The 21110-nt window shown below is 38.1% G+C and overlaps 1 protein-coding gene across 3 annotated transcripts; it reads right to left on the reverse strand.

Annotated features, from left to right (window-relative positions):
- Positions 1-2314: 2314 nt before the first annotated feature.
- On the reverse strand, positions 2315-4578 carry LOC119996714 (protein TRANSPARENT TESTA 9-like). Of its 3 annotated transcripts, none has more exons than XR_005467926.1 (4): positions 4197-4565; positions 3776-3827; positions 3400-3690; positions 2315-2465 (listed from the first exon to the last, which is right to left on the reverse strand). XR_005467926.1 is itself a non-coding variant. In XM_038843452.1 (4 exons), the coding sequence occupies exons 1-4, from the start codon at positions 4204-4206 to the stop codon at positions 3290-3292; spliced, it is 378 nt and encodes a 125-aa protein (XP_038699380.1). In that variant the 5' UTR covers positions 4207-4578; the 3' UTR covers positions 2607-3289. The 3 variants fall into 3 exon arrangements, 2 of the variants coding, with proteins under 2 accessions (XP_038699380.1, XP_038699379.1); XM_038843452.1 differs by lacking the exon at positions 2315-2465 and having other exon boundaries at positions 2607-3533; positions 3614-3690; positions 4202-4578; XM_038843451.1 differs by lacking the exon at positions 2315-2465 and having other exon boundaries at positions 2636-3533; positions 3614-3690; positions 4197-4566.
- Between the last annotated feature and the right edge of the window lie 16532 nt (positions 4579-21110).

Consider the following 21110-nt stretch of genomic DNA (forward strand, 5'->3'; position numbering starts at 1 on the left):
AGTAGAACTGAGAAGAAAAGGGAATAGCGAATGAGGCGTTTTGATATTCTTTTACTTCAATTAGTTGGGCCTCTCAAATTTTGCTTGGCTGTTATTGATTTTTTAATTGGGCATCTTCTCAAAATTTCATTCTTTCTTTATGGGCTTTATAAACTAACACATATAAGGTTTTAAAATGGGCTAAGAGAGTAAGAGGATAGATGGACTACCATATAACTTAACTAACACTATGAAAAATTGGGGCCCTAAAAATTTGGGCGACGGCCCAGCTCGCCCAAGCCCAGGGCCGCCCCTGATGGCAGTGTGATTAATGAGATTCGACAATCTCTTAAGGCTTTGGATAACTTCCGATGTGTGTTTCAACCGTCAAGGAACTGCAATAAGGCAGCTCATTGCATAGCTAAGTTTGTTTTGTCATGTCCAACTCCACTAGTTTGGAGTCTGTTGGTTTTGCGTTAGGTAAGAACACGAAAGATGGGTTGTTGTTGGTTTGTTCTAGTCTTTTGATTGGTTTGGAGAAAACCCACTTGAGATTTTAGTTGAATTTTAATATCTTCAGAGTACCAACTTGAAGATGAGGTTCAGCCCTCAATGTTGAATAATGCTACAGAAGAGAATTCACTCTGTCTGAATATGTTGCATTTGGTGTTTTAGTTTCATGGGTTTTGATTTTGTTTATGCTTCATACTTTCATAGATTATTTCCACTTTCATAGTGTGTATAGTGGAGAACCGAAAAACGACCGCAAATAACTGAAAATCGATTGGTCGGTGTTCATGGAAATAAAGTGTCTAACAGTGGTTTCGGTTTTCAATATTGCACTTAGCTACTATACTAAACTTAGCGAAAGAAACAATTCTTGAGAGATGGTTGATTGTAGATAGCAAGCAATGAAATCAAAGTAACGAAGTAAAGAAAACACAAACTTGTTGTTTTTGATTGTGAAAGCAAATTTATGAAAGCACTAGGACAATGAATACATCTTAATAATCCTCTCTAGTTGTTGATTACCTTACCTTTAATCCACTCAATCGATGTTGTTGGCGAATCCACTAAAGCGTGAATTACCTATGGTATCTAGGATAATTCGTTTATCATAACATGCAATTTGGTTATGGGATCTAACTCAAATATGAGCATACAAGATGTCCTTAAGTGCAAGAATTCATTAACATGCCATGTAAACCCTAGGAGTATGGTATCTACCCTAGGCATTCTCAATTCCTAATCACAAGAAGCTGGTCCCAAACCCCGTATGGTATCTACGTGAGCTTGCATCAAATTACTTAATTGAAAACTTAGTTGGTGGCCAATCATCCAAGCAATCAAACAAGTACATAGCACAGTGATTAGAAATCCAACATCAAAAGAGCAATCAAAGATAAGAACAATAAACAAACTAGATAATCATATTAAGATTTCATCACACCCTAGCAAAAGCATTTAGTTACACATAGTCATGAATGAAAACCACAAGAAAAGTTGGAGAACACCCTAGAAAAGTCGACCAAATTTCGAGTGTTGAACGTCCGTGAGAATCTATGAAGTCCTCCTTTTATAACCTCTTTCAAACCCTAAACTTCCTCTAAAACAAATACTAAAACTCCAAGGAAACCTCACGGCAACCCCTGGTTTCCAAAACAATAAACCCAACAAAAAGGGAAGAGGTTGACTTCTTCTTTGATTAGGAAACTGCAATGTTAGATGTGTCGAACGTTTTTCTCATGTTTCGCCCTTCATAAAAATCTCCACAAATATGTAAATTGAAGCTTGATGTCTTAGCTTTCTAGGGTTATCTCATATGTCTCTAGGAAAATTCTGTGGAATTTTCTGGACCCACTTCTTCACAGGTAGTGCAGTTCTGTCGAGATCATAATTCAGCTCAACTTTTCTTCAAATTCTGGGTCAATTGGCTTCACCGAAAATTCTCAAAATATTCTCCAATATTCTTCAAGGTCTTAGCTTCATTCTCCGATTGACGGTTCTTCAAAATACTCGAAATCGACCATTTTTCATCAAAAACCATCCAAGTGCTCGAGAAAACTTCAAATGAGGAAAACAAAGTAATAAATCATTTTTAAAGCCAATGCTCTAACAAAAACCAAGTTTAGAGAGTAATAAAATGAGAGCATATATGAGCTTATCAATTAGCCTTTTTGGCTTCAGGAAGCTGTACTGGCAGATTTGCTGCCTCGTGATTCTTATTAAATTACAAACTTTCCCTTCAAAATTTTTTTTTATTAGATTTATAACATTTGAAAATTTTGTGTAAAATAAAAGTTACAAGGAAAAGAGAAAATCTTGACTGAAGCAATGACTAAAGTATTCTATTTCATTACTTGAGCTTTTAATCAAATCTACGAATACACATTTCTTACAATAATATAAATTATTTTTGTCATTCCTTACATGTACTTTATAATTAAATAGTTTTTTAACATAAAATCTTGGACCTCTTCAATTGTCTGTCAAAAAAATTATAGATAGAAAAGAAGTTAGTCATAGTTAAATAAATAAAAACATTCAATTGCAATGATTTATGATAGGAACTTAAAAATTTTAATAGTATTTTGTTAATCAAAATTATATATTGGGAAAAAGATGCAAGAATTTAAAAAATATATATGATTGGATACTAATGAGTCACGAGGAGATTATCAATTTATATATACTGGTTAATTGATGAAAATCTAAATCAAAAATTAAAATAATTGTATACCTTTCAATAAATGGTGGTAGTCTGGCGATGGCAAGGAGATCATAAAAATCATTTATAATTTTTGTAAGAAGATGATGAAAAATATTTATACCATAAATCATTTTTGGTAGAATATTTTGATAAAATCTCTATTATGCATATGTGACAACCCAATCTCAAAAATGTAAATTTTAGAGATTAATTATGGTGAAAATTCATTATTTCATCAGTAAACCTAGATTGAAGATTGTATAAAGTGAATATTTCAAAAACTGGTGGAAGTGTCCGGACACCCAGATTAAGTGTCCGGACACCTCGAGCAGAGAAACTCTGTCTCAATTTCTTCACAAAGTGTCCGGACACTCTTTGAGCTGTCTGGACACTTGTCGGGGAACTGTATTTTTGAAACACACGAATGGGAAATTTTGGGTTCATTTTCATTATATTGAAAGAGGAATAGCCGAGACAGAGAGAATTAGAGAGGGAAGGAGGATTTTGAAGGAGATCAAGGAGAAGGAAGCTTGAATCAAGGGTTTGGAACTTTTATAAGCTTGGTTTCAAGATTTTCTTCAAGATTGAGGTAAGATGTAATCAGCAAAATTTCCAGAGAGGAAGATGCTTAACCGAATGCAATTCATTAAATATCAGACCAGGAATGTAAAAAGGCATAAACACATTCTTTTGCTTAAGAACCAACTTACAAATAGCATGTTCACTTTTTGGGTTCTGTATCATGATACTCATTGTCTGCAGCAGCTGAAGTGAAATAGTGAAAGTTTTGCTAATCTTTAATATTCGGACAAACTCCCCCATGACTTGCTTCTCTATGAAGAATCTAGAAACAGATAGAAGAACAACAAATTTCTACCCTACAACATACAACTCAACAAAAGAAGGCGCATTGACAAGTCTCACTCGAAAAAGTTTGCGTCATGCTGATCACCGTAGGTTATTAACTCGGCAATTGATCTCAAAGCCTCAACAACAAAATCCTATGACACATATGAATGAATTAAAAACTGAAGAATAACAAGAATGTGTTTGAACGGAATGATATGAAATGTAGGTTTTCATTACCTTATTAACTGCATTAACAATTTGAACTTTCTGCAACTGATCGGTTAAGTATCTGCACACCCAGTCAAATAATAATGAAACAAAATATAAGCAAACATATATCCAGGAAATATAATGATTGACATAATACATATAAGTAAATATATATCCAAGACACTACCATAGAGATAAAATGACTAGGTTTATTTACTAGCATATAAAGCAAATTCAATTTTAGGTTCCCAGCATGAAAATAAAAAACGTAAATACAGATATGTGCATATAACTAAGCTGAATAGAGAAACCAGAACCAGAGAATTAAGATGTACACACAATTCGTGTTCTAGGATAAAAGTTCAATCATCAGTTATGTCGTCATGCACGAACTGATAAACCAGAAAACACCGAACACCATACAAAATTAAATAAATAAAAAAATTACCTAAGCTCATCTAAGGAGAATCGATCTCTAGATTTCCAAAAGGAAAACCACATGATTTTGCGATCAGACATCCAAATTGAGCTCACTGAAGTTCATGCTTGGAACCGATCAGAATCCGAAGAAAGTTAATCGATTCTCAGAGAGATAGACATTTTATGTTGTGAATTACTGGATTTTGACACTAATCTCTTCCGAATCAGCATCGACAGAGAGGATCGACGGGGTTTACAATCACCGGTAACAATTCTCAGGTAGTGAGAGAGGAAGGGCGAACTGCCAGAACGGCAAATGAGGGAAGCAGATCGAGTTGTGCCTTCGGCGCCATGGGCTGACCAGCCCACTAATCACTTCAACCTTATGCCTTACTTATGGGCCAGTTTGAGCTAATATTGATGGCCCATAGCTTGATATAAGATGGCTAGAGCTAAGGCTTGGGGCTCTTATTTATACAATTTAGAAGCTACAAATCATCGGTTCGGTCGGTTCGGTTTTTAGTGAATTCTCAACTGAATCTATTTCTCTTCCTCCGTCTAAAAAACTTCTCTGTTCTCCAAAAAAACAATTATAATAAACTCTTTCAATGGATGAAATTTCCAATTTTTTGTCTCTATATTAAACGGAATATTTAACGCAAGACATTTATATTTTAAAAAATTTAAAAGTTGAAATTTGATTCATCTTGAATATTAGTTATTTTTGAAAACAAATTATTTTCAAATATTAGATAAATTATATAATTTTTGAATTTTTAACATAAATGAATTTTTAAGGAGCCAAATTATTTGACATTTCTTAACCAATCAAACCTACACTCAACTTTCTAAGACCCTACTAATCCTAAGTTTAATTCGAGCTCAGTCAAAATATGGTTAGTTGAGTCTGGAGAGACCAAAGTCCCGCCTACTTGGCCCATTTATATTTTATACCCCTATAGACATCTTATAATGTACAAATTTACACGTTCTCTTAGATTTGATTACTACACAACCAACTACAAAATACATATGGAAGTTTTTAATGTAATTCATTCATACCTTAAATATGTATCATTGTATATAGACACATCTAATTGAAAATACCTACATACTAGTGAATGTTGTTGCGGATACTTTAGCCTCCATGGATTGTATATCTGAGTCGATGGCAGTGTATTTAGAGGTTGTTCCTTCCTCCCTCTATTTATTCTCGATATATTTCTGAATTTGTCATGATTAATGTATTTTATTTTTTCCTTAAAAAAAATTACAGAACTACAAATTAACTCATTGATATTATAAACTATAGCTATATACAATTCTCATTATATAATAACTAATTTGATTAGATTTTAACATTTGAAAATTCTGTGTAATACAAAATATAATCAACAAATCACCTCTTTAGACACAATAATATACAAACATAGAAAAAGGAAAGTTGTAAGAAAAAGAGAAAGATCTGGATTGAAACAGTAAAAATTATAAATTTCTTACAATAACCCAAAAAAATTATAAATTATTTTTGCCTTTCCTTACATGTACATTATAATTAATATTTTTTTACATAAAATATTTAAATTTTAAAAACTCTTCATGTGATTCCAGCTCCACTTGTATGTCTATCGAAATAAAACTGCAAAATAAATTATAGACATAAAATATTAGTCATGGTTTCATAAATATAAAACATTCAATTGCAATGATTTATGAAATGAAATTGAAAATTTTATATATTATTTTGTTACTAAAAATTATATACTGGGAAAAAGATGTAAGAATTTATATATTGGCCAATTGATGAAAAGCTAAATTATAAATTAGAATAATTGTATACCTTCAATAAATGGTGGCAGTCTCGTGATGGATATCTTCCCCACTTACAACAGCAAGAGCACTTGTGTAATATAAACAAAATATTAGTGCAATGAGATAATAAAAACAATTTAAAATTTTCATAAGATCATGGTAAAAAAGGATTTATACTATAAATAATTTTTGGTAGAATATTATTCGGATGAAATATCTATTGAGCATGAATCCCATTCACTGTTAAAAAGAAGGAAGCAATCTATTTCCTTTCCTCAATTCATATGCAATGATTGATGAAAAGAACATTAAATTGAGAAATTTTATATGTACCCTAATGCATATGATATGTAAAAGATAGATTAAAAAAGTAAGGAAAAAATCGGAGCTCACCACTTCATTTGAAAGGGTTTTTGAACTTGAAGAACCTGTCAATCATCCCAATACTTCATGAATCATCATGATCATTTGAAGGGATTTTTGAACTTGAAGAACCTGTCAATCATCCCAATACTTCATGAATCATCATGATCTTTTGAAGTTGTTTCTATAAAACTTTGTGGCTAATATAACTCTGTATACCACAAAGTATTTTTTTGGAAGATTATTATTCTGATGAAATCTCTAGTGAGCATCAATTCTCTTTTTCATTTTCCTCCATTTAGAGAACATGAATCAGAGTTTTTGAAAGGTGATGGATTGAGGTTTTGCAATGTGGTCTATTCATCTCAATTGGAGTACCTTTTTATATAGCGGGCTAGTGGACAAATTTATTTTTTTTAGCAAAACTATATATGTGGTTAGAGATAAATCAAATCATCAAGGATAAGAAGACCACCTATATCATTCCATTTTTACTTTGTATACCTAGCAAAATTTTTCCTTAGTTTCTATGTAAAACTATATGCATAGGAGAGAACCTTAACATATTTGAATTATGATGCAATGCATTTGACTAATATTACTAAAAAATTTCCTTACTTTTTATATAAAATTATTTCTATGTAAAACTATGTGCACATAGAGATAAAACACATTACTTTTTTTTTTAGACGTTATTGATCTGATTGTATTAAATTACCCAACAAATTAGGTAAATGAGACCCGTAAACACTCGGATCATCATAAAGATGGAGTACAAGTAAGAGGACTAAAAAAAGAAAACATTTAAAAGACACAAAAAGACGGTCATCGCCGGACACTCCCAAATGTTAAGAAATTACAATGGAAATCACTAGATGACCGCCGAACGATTCTGTACTCCATCGATTGATGCTGGTGGAGATAGAAACCTAATATATTTGGATTGCGATGTAATGAATTTTACCAAAATTGATTTTTTACCAAGACAATGTATTGTCCCTTCCTAGTCACTGAAGACCAGTATGGTAACTATCCTAATGAATATTTTAGATGCATTTTGTATGTATCAACCAAAAAAAGCGCAAAAGCCATAATTTTTTTTTGAAAAGAGTAGATGGCTCAATAATACTCAAAAACAACACCGGAATATATTCGGAACTGCATTGAGAAACCCATAATTTTACTTGGAAACACATGAGACTTATCAAACACTATCTACACTCTTCTTCTTTTCTTTTCTTCTTAATTTTATATTTTGCTCATTTATAAAATCAATGATATAAATTCGTACAAAAAAAATGAGTAATAATCAAATAAATCACATATCTATCTATACATCTATATATAAATTCAGTAGTGATAGTTGGCCCAACTTTTGGTAGCCCAATGTAACCAAATGTTATACATGTTAGATTTAGAAAAAAAAAATTACATATTTGGAATAAGCACATAAAGCTCTTTCTAACAAAATTCATTGTCGATAGGTTTTACCGAGTTATTCTTAATTCCATTATTTTTTCAATGAAATTACAAAAATAACGGATTCAAAACTAAAAATAATGGATTCTCGAATGTGCTTTTAAAAATCAATGGAATTTGGACTAAAAACAATGGTTTCTGGATTGTGCTTTAATTTCAAAAACAATAGATTCCGGATAAAAAAAATGAATTTAGCTATTGATTTAAAGCGGTGGATTTAACTATCCAATTGATTTAAATCAGTGGATTTAGCTATCCCACTAATTTAAATCAATGGATTTAGTTGTGAAATTAGTTATTCCACTAAATTAAATCAATGAAATAAGTAATTCCATTGATTTTTATTGATTATTCCCCGGTGTTGGGGAATTATAGACCCACTCTCATCCTGGACAGATTAATCAACACGACAATAGAGAAATTAAAACGGAGAAAAATAACAATTAACACACAAGAATTACGTGGAAAACTCCAAAACTGGAGAAAAACCACGGATGTTGTCAAAAGACAACCAAGAGAAAACTTCACTATATAGAAAATTTTTACAACCACACACTGACGATTTTCTCTCACCAAGAAACCCAAGAATACCCACTAGCCTATATCTCTAACACCTGCATCTTGAATCTCTTATCAACAAAAATTTAGGCTAAACCGAGACATACACCACGAAGTTATCACCCTTTGCTCTCTCTCATCACAGCCCTTTGATTTCTCTATTCTAAAACACTAATAAACCACTAGTATTTATAGTAGTACAAAATCTCCTAGTTCAATTCTACCTATGAGCCCCTCCCCAAGATATTTTTAGTTACAAATATGATTTCCTTCACATTCCTAACTAGATATCAACCTGAAAAACGAGTTTTATCACAACTAGGACTCTTCATAGCAATTAAAACTGTCCAGATTTGTCTTTTGATTTAACAACTGATTTTGATCAAAATCCCACAATTCTCCATCTTATCAAAAAATCTCATAGCTTTCATTATACCATTGTCTTCACCAACAGCCACAACTCTCTATACCAAGAATCATCCTCCATAGCTTCCGCTATAACATTGTCTTTATTGACAATCATACTCCACCATAAAAAGTATACCACTCAGAATTTTACCACTCTAAGATTTTCCTTTTCGGCTTCATATTGAAAAAAACATGTTGAAATTTATGATGCAACCCCCATGACTGGCTTTTTCGGGAGTTCCTCAGCTCTCCGACATCTTTTCCACCACACACCCTGCATTAATGCCAAACCAATGCACTGCGTGCAAACTTGTGGACCCATTTTCAGTGACCCATCCTCTTTCATGGCAACCTAGATATCAATCAACATGTCAAAAGGATAACCAACCTCTTATGGAGAAAAGAGACTTCACCGTCAGTGACAATATCAACATCTCTATCTATTGATTTGGAACTTTTAGCCGAACCTGCTCCACCTTTTTGACACTTCTGGTGCCAATATTGTCCATACCTCTCGAAACCCCTCGCGTAACCCTGATTGAATCAGCACATCCTTGACTTGTACTTGTCACAAGCCAAAATTCATTCTCCCATCAAACTTTTAGATGTCGACTTTCACTCTTGACATATCTGCTCCAAAGAATCTTTGACCGCCCAAGAAACTGAATCATAGAGCTCCAATACCAATTGTTAGGGAATTATAGACCCACTCTCCTCTTTGACAGATTAATCAACACGATAATGGAGAAATTAAAACTGAGAAAAGTAACAATCAACACACAAGAATTATGTAAAAAACTCCAAAACTGGAGAAAAACCACGGTCGTTGTCAAAAGACAACCAAGAGAAAACTTCACTATGTAGAAAAATTTTACAACCACACACCGACAATTTTCTCTCACCAAGAATACCCAAGAGTTCAAGAGATTACATAAACCATAATCTAACCTATATCTCTAACACCCTATGTAATATCTTGACCCGATTATACACTGTTTATGGTATTTTGACACGTTGATCGAGGTGGAGTGAACCTCGGTAATCGTGAATCGGGATTTAGGGAGAATAAAAATTAAATCAAGATAAAACTATGAAAATATTTTTAATAAATGGGAGATTTAAAAAGAAAATTATTGGCGCAAGAATTACTCGAATCGGATTTAAATTGGATTTATTATAAATTTTTGAAGTTAATTTGAACATTTTAGTTAGGGGTGTTCTTGAAAGATGGGTGTTTTTGAAAGTAAAATATTGTATAAAAGAAAAATTAAAGAAAATAAAAAATTGCAAAAATACCCTCTTCTCTCACGATTTTCTCTCTCTCTCCTCTTTCTCTCTCTAAAACGGGTTCAACTGTGATTTCATGATTCCGGCGACGGTGACGGTCAAGGCTGGTATCAAAAGAAGCGTACGGACGAGACGAGTGTAACCCAACTTGAATCACGTCGATCGGAGCTCCGGTTTGGGAGAAATCTGAGATTGAAGTTCCGACCACCGTGAACTTTCTTTGGTCGATCCGGCCGATTCCGGCGACGGTTTGGCTTGATTCAGGTACCTATGAGTTCATTTCATCGAGCTCTTCAATTTGATATAAGATTTGGCAGGTTTGGGTGGGCGGATCGCCGGCGGTGACGTTGAATGGGTTTCGGCCGAGTTGACCGAGTCAGGACGAGCTGACTCGGTTGACTGATGTGTTGACCGGTTCAACCCGGTTTGACCCATTTGACCCGGTTTTGACCCATTTCACCTGGTTTGACCAGGTTTTGACCCATTTGATCCGGTTTGCCCGTTGACCGTTGACTTTGACCGTTGACCATAGTTGCCCGAACGTATTTTAACTGTATTTTCGTATAATGTGTTTTTCGATGTAGACGGTGATCCCGGTTGAGATTTGAAGCAGGTTGACTTTCAGAGTTAGGGGTTTATTGGGGACGTGTGCGTGGTATTCGGTTTCTGATTTTCAGGTAGGGGTTTTCTATGTATCTTGCGTGTGATTTTAGAGTTCCGGTTTCACGGACTCTTATTATATTATGGTTCTGTCGGTTTCCGGGGGTGGAAATACGACCTGTTTGTATGATTTATACGTATTCTATGTTGATTATCATTGTTGGTACGTCTTTGGGAGTGGGGTGATTGGAGGTGGTTGAGGTACACTGTGGGGCCCATATAGGAGCCCAATATATTGGATTATGATGGATTATACAGTAAACTGGGTACGTACCTGTAGACCGTCTGAGGTGAGATGCATCACAGGGGACGCTCTCTGGTGTAGGCTATGCTATCGAGATATCCGATCCTCATCCAGTTTCGGTGTGGACCTGGACTGGGAGACACCCTACGGGGATTAGGGTGGGTCCAGGGGTGGATTATGGATTATGGATTACCGGAGACTAGTGTTTGTGGTTACGGTGTTGTATAGCCTTATCGGCTACCATATTACTTGGTTGAATTGCCAATGGTTGTATATTTATTGTGCTGCATATTATGCGTCATATTCCTGGATTTCTTATTTATTTTGATATCGGTGTTCCCTTTCTATGCCCTACTGAGCTTCTTGGCTCACCCCTCTTCTTGTTTCCCTTTCAGGTGAGTTGGATTTAGGTGATGCTGGTCAGCGGCGAGACGCATGAGCTGGTGTGTAGCCTCGAGCTGTTTCTTTAGGAAGTTTTGAGAGTTTGGGGTTTTGTATTTGTATATATGTTACTTATTTGCTCAGTCTGATCTCGGGTAGATAAGTCTTCTTATTTCCGCTGTTGTATAGATACTCCGATGTTTTCGGTGGGTGTATATATGTGGTATTCTGGAGAGACTATGCCCATGTTATATTTCAGGAGTTGTTACTATTTTATATATTTTATATATTGATTTAGGTATATTGGATTAAGGGTTGGTTCGGGGGGTGGGGTCCCCTGCCGGTCACGTTCTTATGGGTTTAGGTACACTTCGGTATACCTTAGGAGTGAGGGGCGTGACAGTTTGGTATCGGAGCTGTAGGTTTAGATACTTATGGGGTTAGACTACCTAAGTTATGTCGTTGGCTACACATCATGCGCTTCCCGGCTGACCTGTGAGTTTTTATTTTTGTGTTTCTTGCTTTTAGATTTATGTATACGTGTGTTACATTTTGTAGATATGATTGACACACGTAATACTCGGGTGCGAGGACATGGAGGGGGTAGGGGACGACATGAGGCGGATGAGCCTCAGGGGGTAGATGAGGCGGGTATGCCCGAGGTGGTTCTATTGAAGCGTGGGCGGGGACGGAGAGGTAGGGGTGCGAGATGTGGTAGAGGTGTGAGACGTGGGAGGGGCGGGGGCAGGCGAGGAGCGTATGTAGCTCCAGTAGATGATATTGGGGAGGTACCACTGGTACAACCAGCACCACAGGGGGTAGAGGCAGTAGTGACTACTTTACGGCAGGAGGTCCGTGATGTTACTGAGTTGGTGCGAGCACTTGGGCAGACTGTTACCGGACTTGTGACACAGATTGTCGCTCCAGCCCCAGCTGTATTACAGGCTCCTGCTGAGGTTCCAGCACAGGTTCCTATTTTAGGTGGGTTACAGGAGGGTGCATGACAGATTATTGAGGCGCAGGCAGCTCCTTTGGCGATTGATACTTGTAGTAACCGGATTTCGTCCGATCCGAAAAATAAAAAATAGAAAAAGAACACAAAAAATGCAAAAGCTCATTTCTTTGACCTACAAGCCCATAGATATTCATAATCCCTTTCTTGGATCCTTAAATACTCAAATCTTGACCCAATAAGATCAAATCTTAGAAAATATCTAAAAATAAGAGAATTGTTTTAAAAAAAATGTCACATCTTTTTATTGTTTTTGCTAGAAGAATGGAAAAGTAAAAAATAAGAAAGAAAAAGCCAAGAATAAAAAGAAGGAGACAAAGAGAGAAATGTGACACAAATTGGGGAAAGAAAAAGAATTAAAAGAAGGAGACAAAGAGAGAAATGTGGCACAAATTGGGGAAAGAAAAAGAATGAAAAGAAAGAGACAAAGAGAGAAATGTGGCACAAATTGGGGAAAGAAAAAGAATGAAAAGAAGGAGACAAAGAGAGAAATGTGGCACAAATTGGGGAAAGAAAAAGAATGAAAAGAAGGAGACAAAGAGAGAAATGTGGCACAAATTGGGGGAAAGAAAAAGAATAAAAAGAAGGAGACAAAGAGAGAAATGTGGCACAAATTGAGGAAAGAAAAAGAATAAGAAGAGGGGAGAAGAGACTTTGGTTTTGGGGAGGAAACAAAACAAAAAAAAAAGAGGAGAGGAAGAAGAGAAGAAGAGAAGGAGAGAAGGAGAGAAGGGGAAACCGATTCTTTGGATTTTTTGGTAGAAGCTTCATACCCCTCATATCTTTCACTCAAGTATTGCTCTATTTACACTTGATTTCAATGTTTGATTCATTTTTAGCATCCTCGGATGTTGACTAAGAATAGACATGGTGTTTCTTGCATTCATCTTGGACATATGTGATGCTTGGGAGTGTTTTCGATACTAATATGTTGAGCCCTTTCTCTTTGCATTTTTTTTCTTCTATTTCTTGTTGGAAAAAGCGGGAGAGACCATATTTGGATTTGATTTTCTTGGTTTGGATACGTGTGAATCTCATAATGTGGTCTTGATTCGATTTAAATCTTGATTTACATTTGAGTATTCTATTTTTCCCTCTCTTTATGTTTGTTTTGTTGGACGAGGCTCGGGCTTGGATATTATTTGGACGAGTTGATGGAGGCTTGAGCAATTTCAAGATTTTGTTTGGTTTATTGCAATTTGTGTATATTTGGCCCCCCTTATTGTGTAATTTATCTTATTCATGTCGATTTGTATAATTTCGACATTTATTATTTGGATTATTTGTACAAGTATGGATTATGAATATATAGGCTTAAAATTGAATATAGGTCATTTCAATTAAAGAAATCATAAGTTGATTTCCTTTATTTGAATTATGAACCTTATTTGATTTCATTTATGAATTTGCCATAAGTTGGCAATAATAGGTTAAATTGATAGATGACACTTTTCCAAATAATCATTTATACCATAAGTTGGTATTTAAAATTAAACCTACCAAAAGTTGGTATGTCATTTTATCATTTATGCCATAAGTTGGTATTTAAAATTAAACCTACCAAAAGTTGGTAGGTCATTTTATCATTTATGCCATAAGTTGGTATTTAAAATTAAACCTACTAAAAGTTGGTAGGGCATTTTATTAAATAAACCATAAGTTGGTATCTAAAATTAAACCTACCAAAAGTTGGTAGGACATTTTATCATTAACACCATAAGTTGGTGTTTAAAATTAAACCTACCAAAAGTTGGTAGGACATTTTATCATTAACACCATAAGTTGGTGTTCAAAATTAAACCTACCAAAAGTTGGTAGGACATTTTATCGTTAACACCATAAGTTGGTGTTTAAAATTAAACCTACCAAAAATTGGTAGGACATTTTATCATTAACACCATAAGTTAGTGTTCAAAATTAAACCTACCAAAAGTTGGTAGGACATTTTATCGTTAACACCATAAGTTGGTGTTTTAAAATTAAATCTATCAAAAGTTGGTAGTGTGTCTCCAAATAAAAAAACTATCATAAGTTGATAGTAATATTACAATTTTTTTTAATGCTATCATAAGTTGATAGTATTCTTACAAATCTTTTCCCAAAACTATCATAAGTGGATAGTGTTATTTTAAACCTATTTTCAAATAAAAACTATCATAAATTGATAGTAATATTCCAAGATTTCTTTTCCAAACACTATCATAAGTTGATAAGTGTGTTGAAAGTAATAATTCAAACTTTAACAATTACACCTTGCAAAGAGCAAGTTTCCATAAGATAGTCATTAGATTAATCCGGGTAACCGTTTTCAAACGGGAGTTGTGGGGTGCCTAACACCTTCCCCACACTCAATCGATCCCCGTACCCTTTTCTCTGGTTCGCAGGTCTTTTCGGTGTCCAATTGCACCTTAAATCAATTGGTGGCGACTCTAAACATTTTTCATCCTCAAACGCCGGTCCGCGTCGTGACCCCGGTTGCGACAATACTTCGATCAAGGAGCTAGTTGAGTTACGAAAGACGAACCCTCCGGTTTATAGGGGAGTGATAGATCCTGTGGCAGCAGAGGAGTGGCTTCGCCAGCTACGCAGGAAGATGACTTCCTTGCGGATTCCTGAAGAGATAAGGGCTTTATCGGCTGCAGAGTTTTTAGAGGGGGATGCTTTTACATGGTGGGAGGTGATGACAGTTAGTCGAGGCAGAGAGGGTATGCCATGGGCGGAGTTTGAGACAGTTTTTCTGGCACAGTATGTACCACAGACAGTGCGTGTAGCTAAAGCTAAGGAGTTCCTTGAGCTGATTCAGTCCCCGGACATGACAGTGACTCAGTATCAGGCTCGCTTTGAGGAGTTAGGGAGATATGGGGAGGAGTATATTTCCACTGAGGAAAAGAAGATACTGAGATTTCGGAGAGGATTGTCTCCAAAGATTTCACCTCACTTGGCGGCGCAGACTATCACCACCAATCGTGAGTGTATTGATAAGGCACTCGGAGTTGAGAGGACGTTAGTGGAGATTAAGGATTATTGGGAGATTCATAAGAGGAAGCTTGAGAGTTCTACATCTACTACTGGTGAGAGTAGTCAGCGCAGACAGAGGACTGATACCCGTGTGCAGCAGCAGAGTCAGGGGCAGAGTTCTCAGAGTCAGAGACAGAGTTATCGGGGACCTAGACAGGGACAGCAGGGTCCTAGACAGGGTCAGCAGGGGCAGAGACAGGGTCAGCAGAGGCAGAGATTGGATCAGTAGGGTCAGGCTCTGAGACGGGATCAGCAGCCCCAGCATTGCTATGCATGTGGTCATGTGGGCCATATGCGTTGGGATTGTCCTATGGCAAACAACCCGTTATGTTTTCAGTGTGGCTTGCCAGGACATACTCGGGGAGATTTCCCACAGGGTGGAGGACCTGCTCCGCCAGCACCTTGAGGTCAGAGAGCTCCAGCTCTAGCTCCAGTTCCAGCACCAGCACCAGCACCAGCACCGATTCCAGCACCAAGAGGTCCTGCAGGACGTGGTAGACCATTAGCTCAGCAGCAACAGCAGGTCCAGAGAGGTGGAGTGTATGCACTCGGGCCTGATGCAGTACCAACAGAGCGAGATCATTTGGGAGGTAGGTTTCTCTTATTCAGTTCTTGGGTACGTGTTTTGTTTGATACTGGTGATACGCATTCATTTATTTCTGCATCATTTGCTGAGGCATTGGGTTTAAGGATTACAGGAGTGGCGAGGAGATTTATAGTTGATTCGCCCCTAGGATCAGGTACCGTGATTAGTGGTATCTGTAGGGATTGTGTATTTAGTTTTGCAAACCATGAGTTTAGAGCAGATTTGTTTGTGATGCCATTTACTGATTTTGATGTTATTCTCGGATTGGATTGGTTGACTGAGTATGAGGCAATTATAGAGTGTGCTGAGAGGAGGATTACACTGACCACACCTGCGGGGAGGGTTAGATTTCGTGGGACGAGACTTCTTCCGTGTCCACATTTTTTAGATAATCCTCAGTACACCGATTGTATTGTAGCAGGTTTGATTACCTCAGAGTCTAGGGAGGAGTCTTTGACTCCTATACTTGTGGTGGAGTACTATATGAATGTTTTTCCTGATGATTTACCGGGGTTGCCACCACAGAGGGAGATTGACGTTGTGATTGAGTTGTATCCGGGTACATATTCTATTTCTATACCACCGTACAGGATGGCACCAGCAGAGCTGAAGGAGTTAGACGCTCAGTTGACAGGTTTATAGAAGTTGGGGTTTATTAGACCGAGCAATTCACCTTGGGGAGCACCTGTTCTGTTTGTGAAAAAGAAGGATGGTACGATGCGGATGTGTGTGGATTACCGATAGCTGAATCGGGTGACAGTGAAGAATAAATATCCATTGCCGAGGATTAATGATCTGTTTGATCAATTGAGGGGTAGCCACTATTACTCCAAGATTGATCTTAGGTCGGGATATCGCCAGTTGAGGATCCGGGAGGAGGATATTCCGAAGACAGCTTTTCACACACTGTTTGGCCATTATGAGTACTTGGTTATGCCATTTGGGCTAACCAATGCACCTGCAGCGTTTATGGATTTGATGCATAGGGTATTCAGGCCATATCTGGATCAGTTTGTGATTGTGTTCATTGATGACATATTGATTTATTCAGCCACTAAGGAGGAGCATGTTAGACACTTGGGGATTGTGCTGCAGACGCTCAGGGAGCATAGATTATATGCCAAGTTGAGCAAATGTGAATTTTGGGTGACTCAGGTGAAATTTTTAGGGCATGTGATATCCCAGAAGGGGATAGCAGTGGATCCAGCTAAGGTGGAGGCAGTGATAGCTTGGAGGAGACCGAAGAATGTAGGAGAAATTCGTAGTTTCTTGGGGTTAGCAGGGTACTATCGACGTTTTATCGAGGGGTTCTCGCGGCTTGTAGCGCCGATGACGCAGTTGACCAGAAAGGATACTCCGTTTGTCTGGTCAGACGAATGTGAGCAAGCTTTTCTGGAGTTAAAGACTCGACTTACATCTCCACCAGTGTTGGTGATACCAGACAGAGATATTGGTTATCAGGTATATTGTGATGCTTCAGGAGTTGGATTGGGTTGTGTGTTGATGCAGCAGGACAGAGTGGTTGAGTATGCTTCACGTCTACTGAAGCCGCATGAGAAGAATTATCCGGTGCATGATTTGGAGTTAGCTGCTGTTGTGTTCGCATTAAAGTAGTGGAGATATTATCTTTATGGAGAGAGATTCGAGGTATTCTCAGATCATAGGAGTCTCCGGTATTTGTTTACTCAGAGAGATCTGAACCAGAGACAGCGTAGATGGATGGAGTACCATGAGGACTTTGATTTTACTTTACAGTATCATCCAGGCAAGGCCAATGTGGTGGCTGATGCCTTGAGTAGGAGATTGGTTGTAGCTCGGTTGGCTATCCGTGAATTTGAGTTAGTGGATACGCTTAGTCAGTATCGACTGGATATGGAGGAGCGTGGAGACTCATTGAGTTTACAGAGTTTGATTGCTCGTCCGACACTTGTACAGCAGGTGTTGGATGCACAGTTGGGGGATACACTATTTGATGACGTTGAGGATATTGAGGGATGGGTCAGAGGTACCGATGGTGGAGTTAGATTCCGGGGTCGGTTAGTGGTCCCAGAGGATACCGAGTTATGGGAGGAGATACTTCGGGAGGCACACCATTCACAATTTGCGATGCATCCTGGTGCTACTAAGATGTATCGAGATTTACGGAGAAAGTATTGGTGGAGTGTCATGAAGAGAGATGTTGCACAGACCGTGACTCGATGTCTTACCTATCAGCAGGTAAAGGCAGAGCATCGATGACCCGCAGGATTGTTACAGCCGCTTCCATTACCTGAGTGGAAGTGGGAGCATCTTACTATGGATTTTGTGATGGGTTTACCTATGACCCCACGGAGGCATGATGTGGTTTGGGTGGTTGTTGATCGGTTGACAAAGACAGCTCATTTTATGCCTATTCGACAGACAGATTCGATAGAGTCGTTGACTAGGTTGTATGTACGAGAGATAGTCCGACTGCATGGCGTACCATTGAGTATTGTGTCTGATCGGGATCCCAGATTTACTTCACGGTTTTGGGGCAGTTTTCAGGATGTTCTAGGAACGAAACTGAACTTCGGTACAGCTTTTCATCCTCAGACTGATGGGCAGAGTGAGCGTACCATTCAGATTCTGGAGGATATGCTTCGGACTTGTGTGGTAGACTTCCGAGGAGATTAGGAGACTCATATTCCTCTGGTGGGGTTTGTGTATAATAATAGCTACCAGAGCAGTATACAGAAGGCACCATATGAGGCATTATATGGGAGACCTTGTAAATCACCATTATGCTGGTCAGAGGTTGGTGACAGACCATTATTGGGTCCAGAGATGGTGCAGCAGACTAATGAGGTAGTGACAGTGATCCGGCGGCGACTTCTGACAGCTCAGTCACGTCAAAAGAGTTATGCGGATAGGAGACGTAGACCTCTAGAGTTTCAGGTGGGGGATCACGTGTTTCTGAGGGTTAGTCCGAAACGAGGGGTACAGAGATTTGGGAGAGCGGGGAAGTTAGCTCCGAGGTTTATAGGACCATGAGAGATTTTGGAGAGAGTGGGGACAGTAGCTTATCGATTAGCTTTACCCCCACAGTTGTCAGGGGTACATGGTGTGTTTCATGTGTCTATGTTACGGAGATACCATAGGAACCCTTCTCATATATTAGATTGGTCTACCTTGGAGATTGGTGAGGACACTACTTTTGAGACACGTCCTATTAGGATTGCGGATAGACAGGAGAGGCAGCTACGATCGAAGACCATACCCTTAGTCAAGGTGATATGGCAGCACTATGGTGCTGAGGAGGCGACCTGGGAGTTGGAGTCTGACATGTGAGCTAGATTTCCGGAGTTATTCACTACCTAGGTACGATTTTAATTTCGGGGACGAAATTATTTTCTTAAGGGGGGGAGGATGTAATATCCTGACCCGATTATACACTGTTTATGGTATTTTGACACGTTGATCGAGGTGGAGTGAACCTCGGTAATCGTGAATCGGGATTTAGGGAGAATAAAAATTAAATCAAGATAAAACTATGAAAATATTTTTAATAAATGGGAGATTTAAAAAGAAAATTATTGGCGCAAGAATTACTCGAATCGGATTTAAATTGGATTTATTATAAATTTTTGAAGTTAATTTGAACATTTTAGTTAGCGGTGTTTTTGAAAGATGGGTGTTTTTGAAAGTAAAATATTGTATAAAAGAAAAATTAAAGAAAATAAAAAATTGCAAAAATACCCTCTTCTCTCACGATTTTCTCTCTCTCTCTCTCTCCTCTTTCTCTCTCTAAAACGGGTTCAACTGTGATTTCATGATTCCGGCGACGGTGACGGTCAAGGCTGGTATCAAAAGAAGCGTACGGACGAGACGAGCGTAACCCAACTTGATCACGTCGATCGGAGCTCCGGTTTGGGAGAAATCTGAGATTGAAGTTCCGGCCACCGTGAACTTTCTTTGGTCGATCCGGCCAATTCCGGCGACGGTTTGGCTTGATTCAGGTACCTATGAGTTCATTTCATCGAGCTTTTCAATTTGATATAAGATTTGGCAGGTTTGGGTGGCCGGATCGCAGGCGGTGACGTTGAATGGGTTTCGGCCGAGTTGACCGAGTCAGGACGAGTTGACTCGGTTGACTGATGTGTTGACCGGTTCAACCCGGTTTGACCCATTTGACCCGGTTTAACCCGGTTTAACCCGGTTTTGACCCATTTCACTTGGTTTGACCCGGTTTTGACCCATTTGATCCGGTTTGCCTGTTGACCGTTGACTTTGACCGTTGACCATAGTTGCCCGAACGTATTTTAACTGTATTTTCGTATAATGTGTTTTTCGATGTAGACGGTGATCCCGGTTGAAATTTGAAGCAGGTTGACTTTCAGAGTTAGGGGTTTATTGGGGACGTGTGCGTGGTATTCGGTTTTTGATTTTCAGGTAGGGGTTTTCTATGTATCTTGCGTGTGATTTTAGAGTTCCGATTTCACGGACTCTTATTATATTATGGTTCTGTCGGTTTTCGGGGGTGGAAATACGACCTGTTTGTATGATTTATACGTATTCTATGTTGATTATCATTGTTGGTACGTCTTTGGGAGTGGGGTGATTGGAGGTGGTTGAGGTACACTGTGGGGCCCATATAAGAGCCCAATATATTGGATTATGATGGATTATACAGTAAACTGGATACGTACCTGTAGACCGTCTGAGGTGAGGTGCATCACAGGGGACGCTCTCTGGTGTAGGCTATGCTATCGGGATATCCGATCCTCATCCAGTTTCGGTGTGGACCTGGACTGGGAGACACCCTACGAGGATTAGGGTGGGTCCAGGGGTGGATTATGGATTATGGATTACCGGAGACTAGTGTTTGTGGTTACGGTGCTGTATAGCCTTATCGGCTACCATATTACTTGGTTGAATTGCCAATGGTTGTATATTTACTGTGCTGCATATTATGCGTCATATTCCTGGATTTCTTATTTTTTTTGATATCGGTGTTCCCTTTCTATGCCCTACTGAGCTTCTTGGCTCACCCCCTCTTCTTGTTTCCCTTTCAGGTGAGTTGGATTTATGTGATGCTGGTCAGCGGTGGGACGCATGAGCTGGTGTGTAGCCTCGAGCTGTTTCTTTAGGAAGTTTTGAGAGTTTGGGGTTTTGT

The sequence above is a fragment of the Tripterygium wilfordii genome, chromosome 4 (genome assembly GCF_013401445.1).
Source record: "Tripterygium wilfordii isolate XIE 37 chromosome 4, ASM1340144v1, whole genome shotgun sequence".
In the NCBI taxonomy this organism is placed as follows: Eukaryota; Viridiplantae; Streptophyta; class Magnoliopsida; order Celastrales; family Celastraceae; genus Tripterygium; species Tripterygium wilfordii.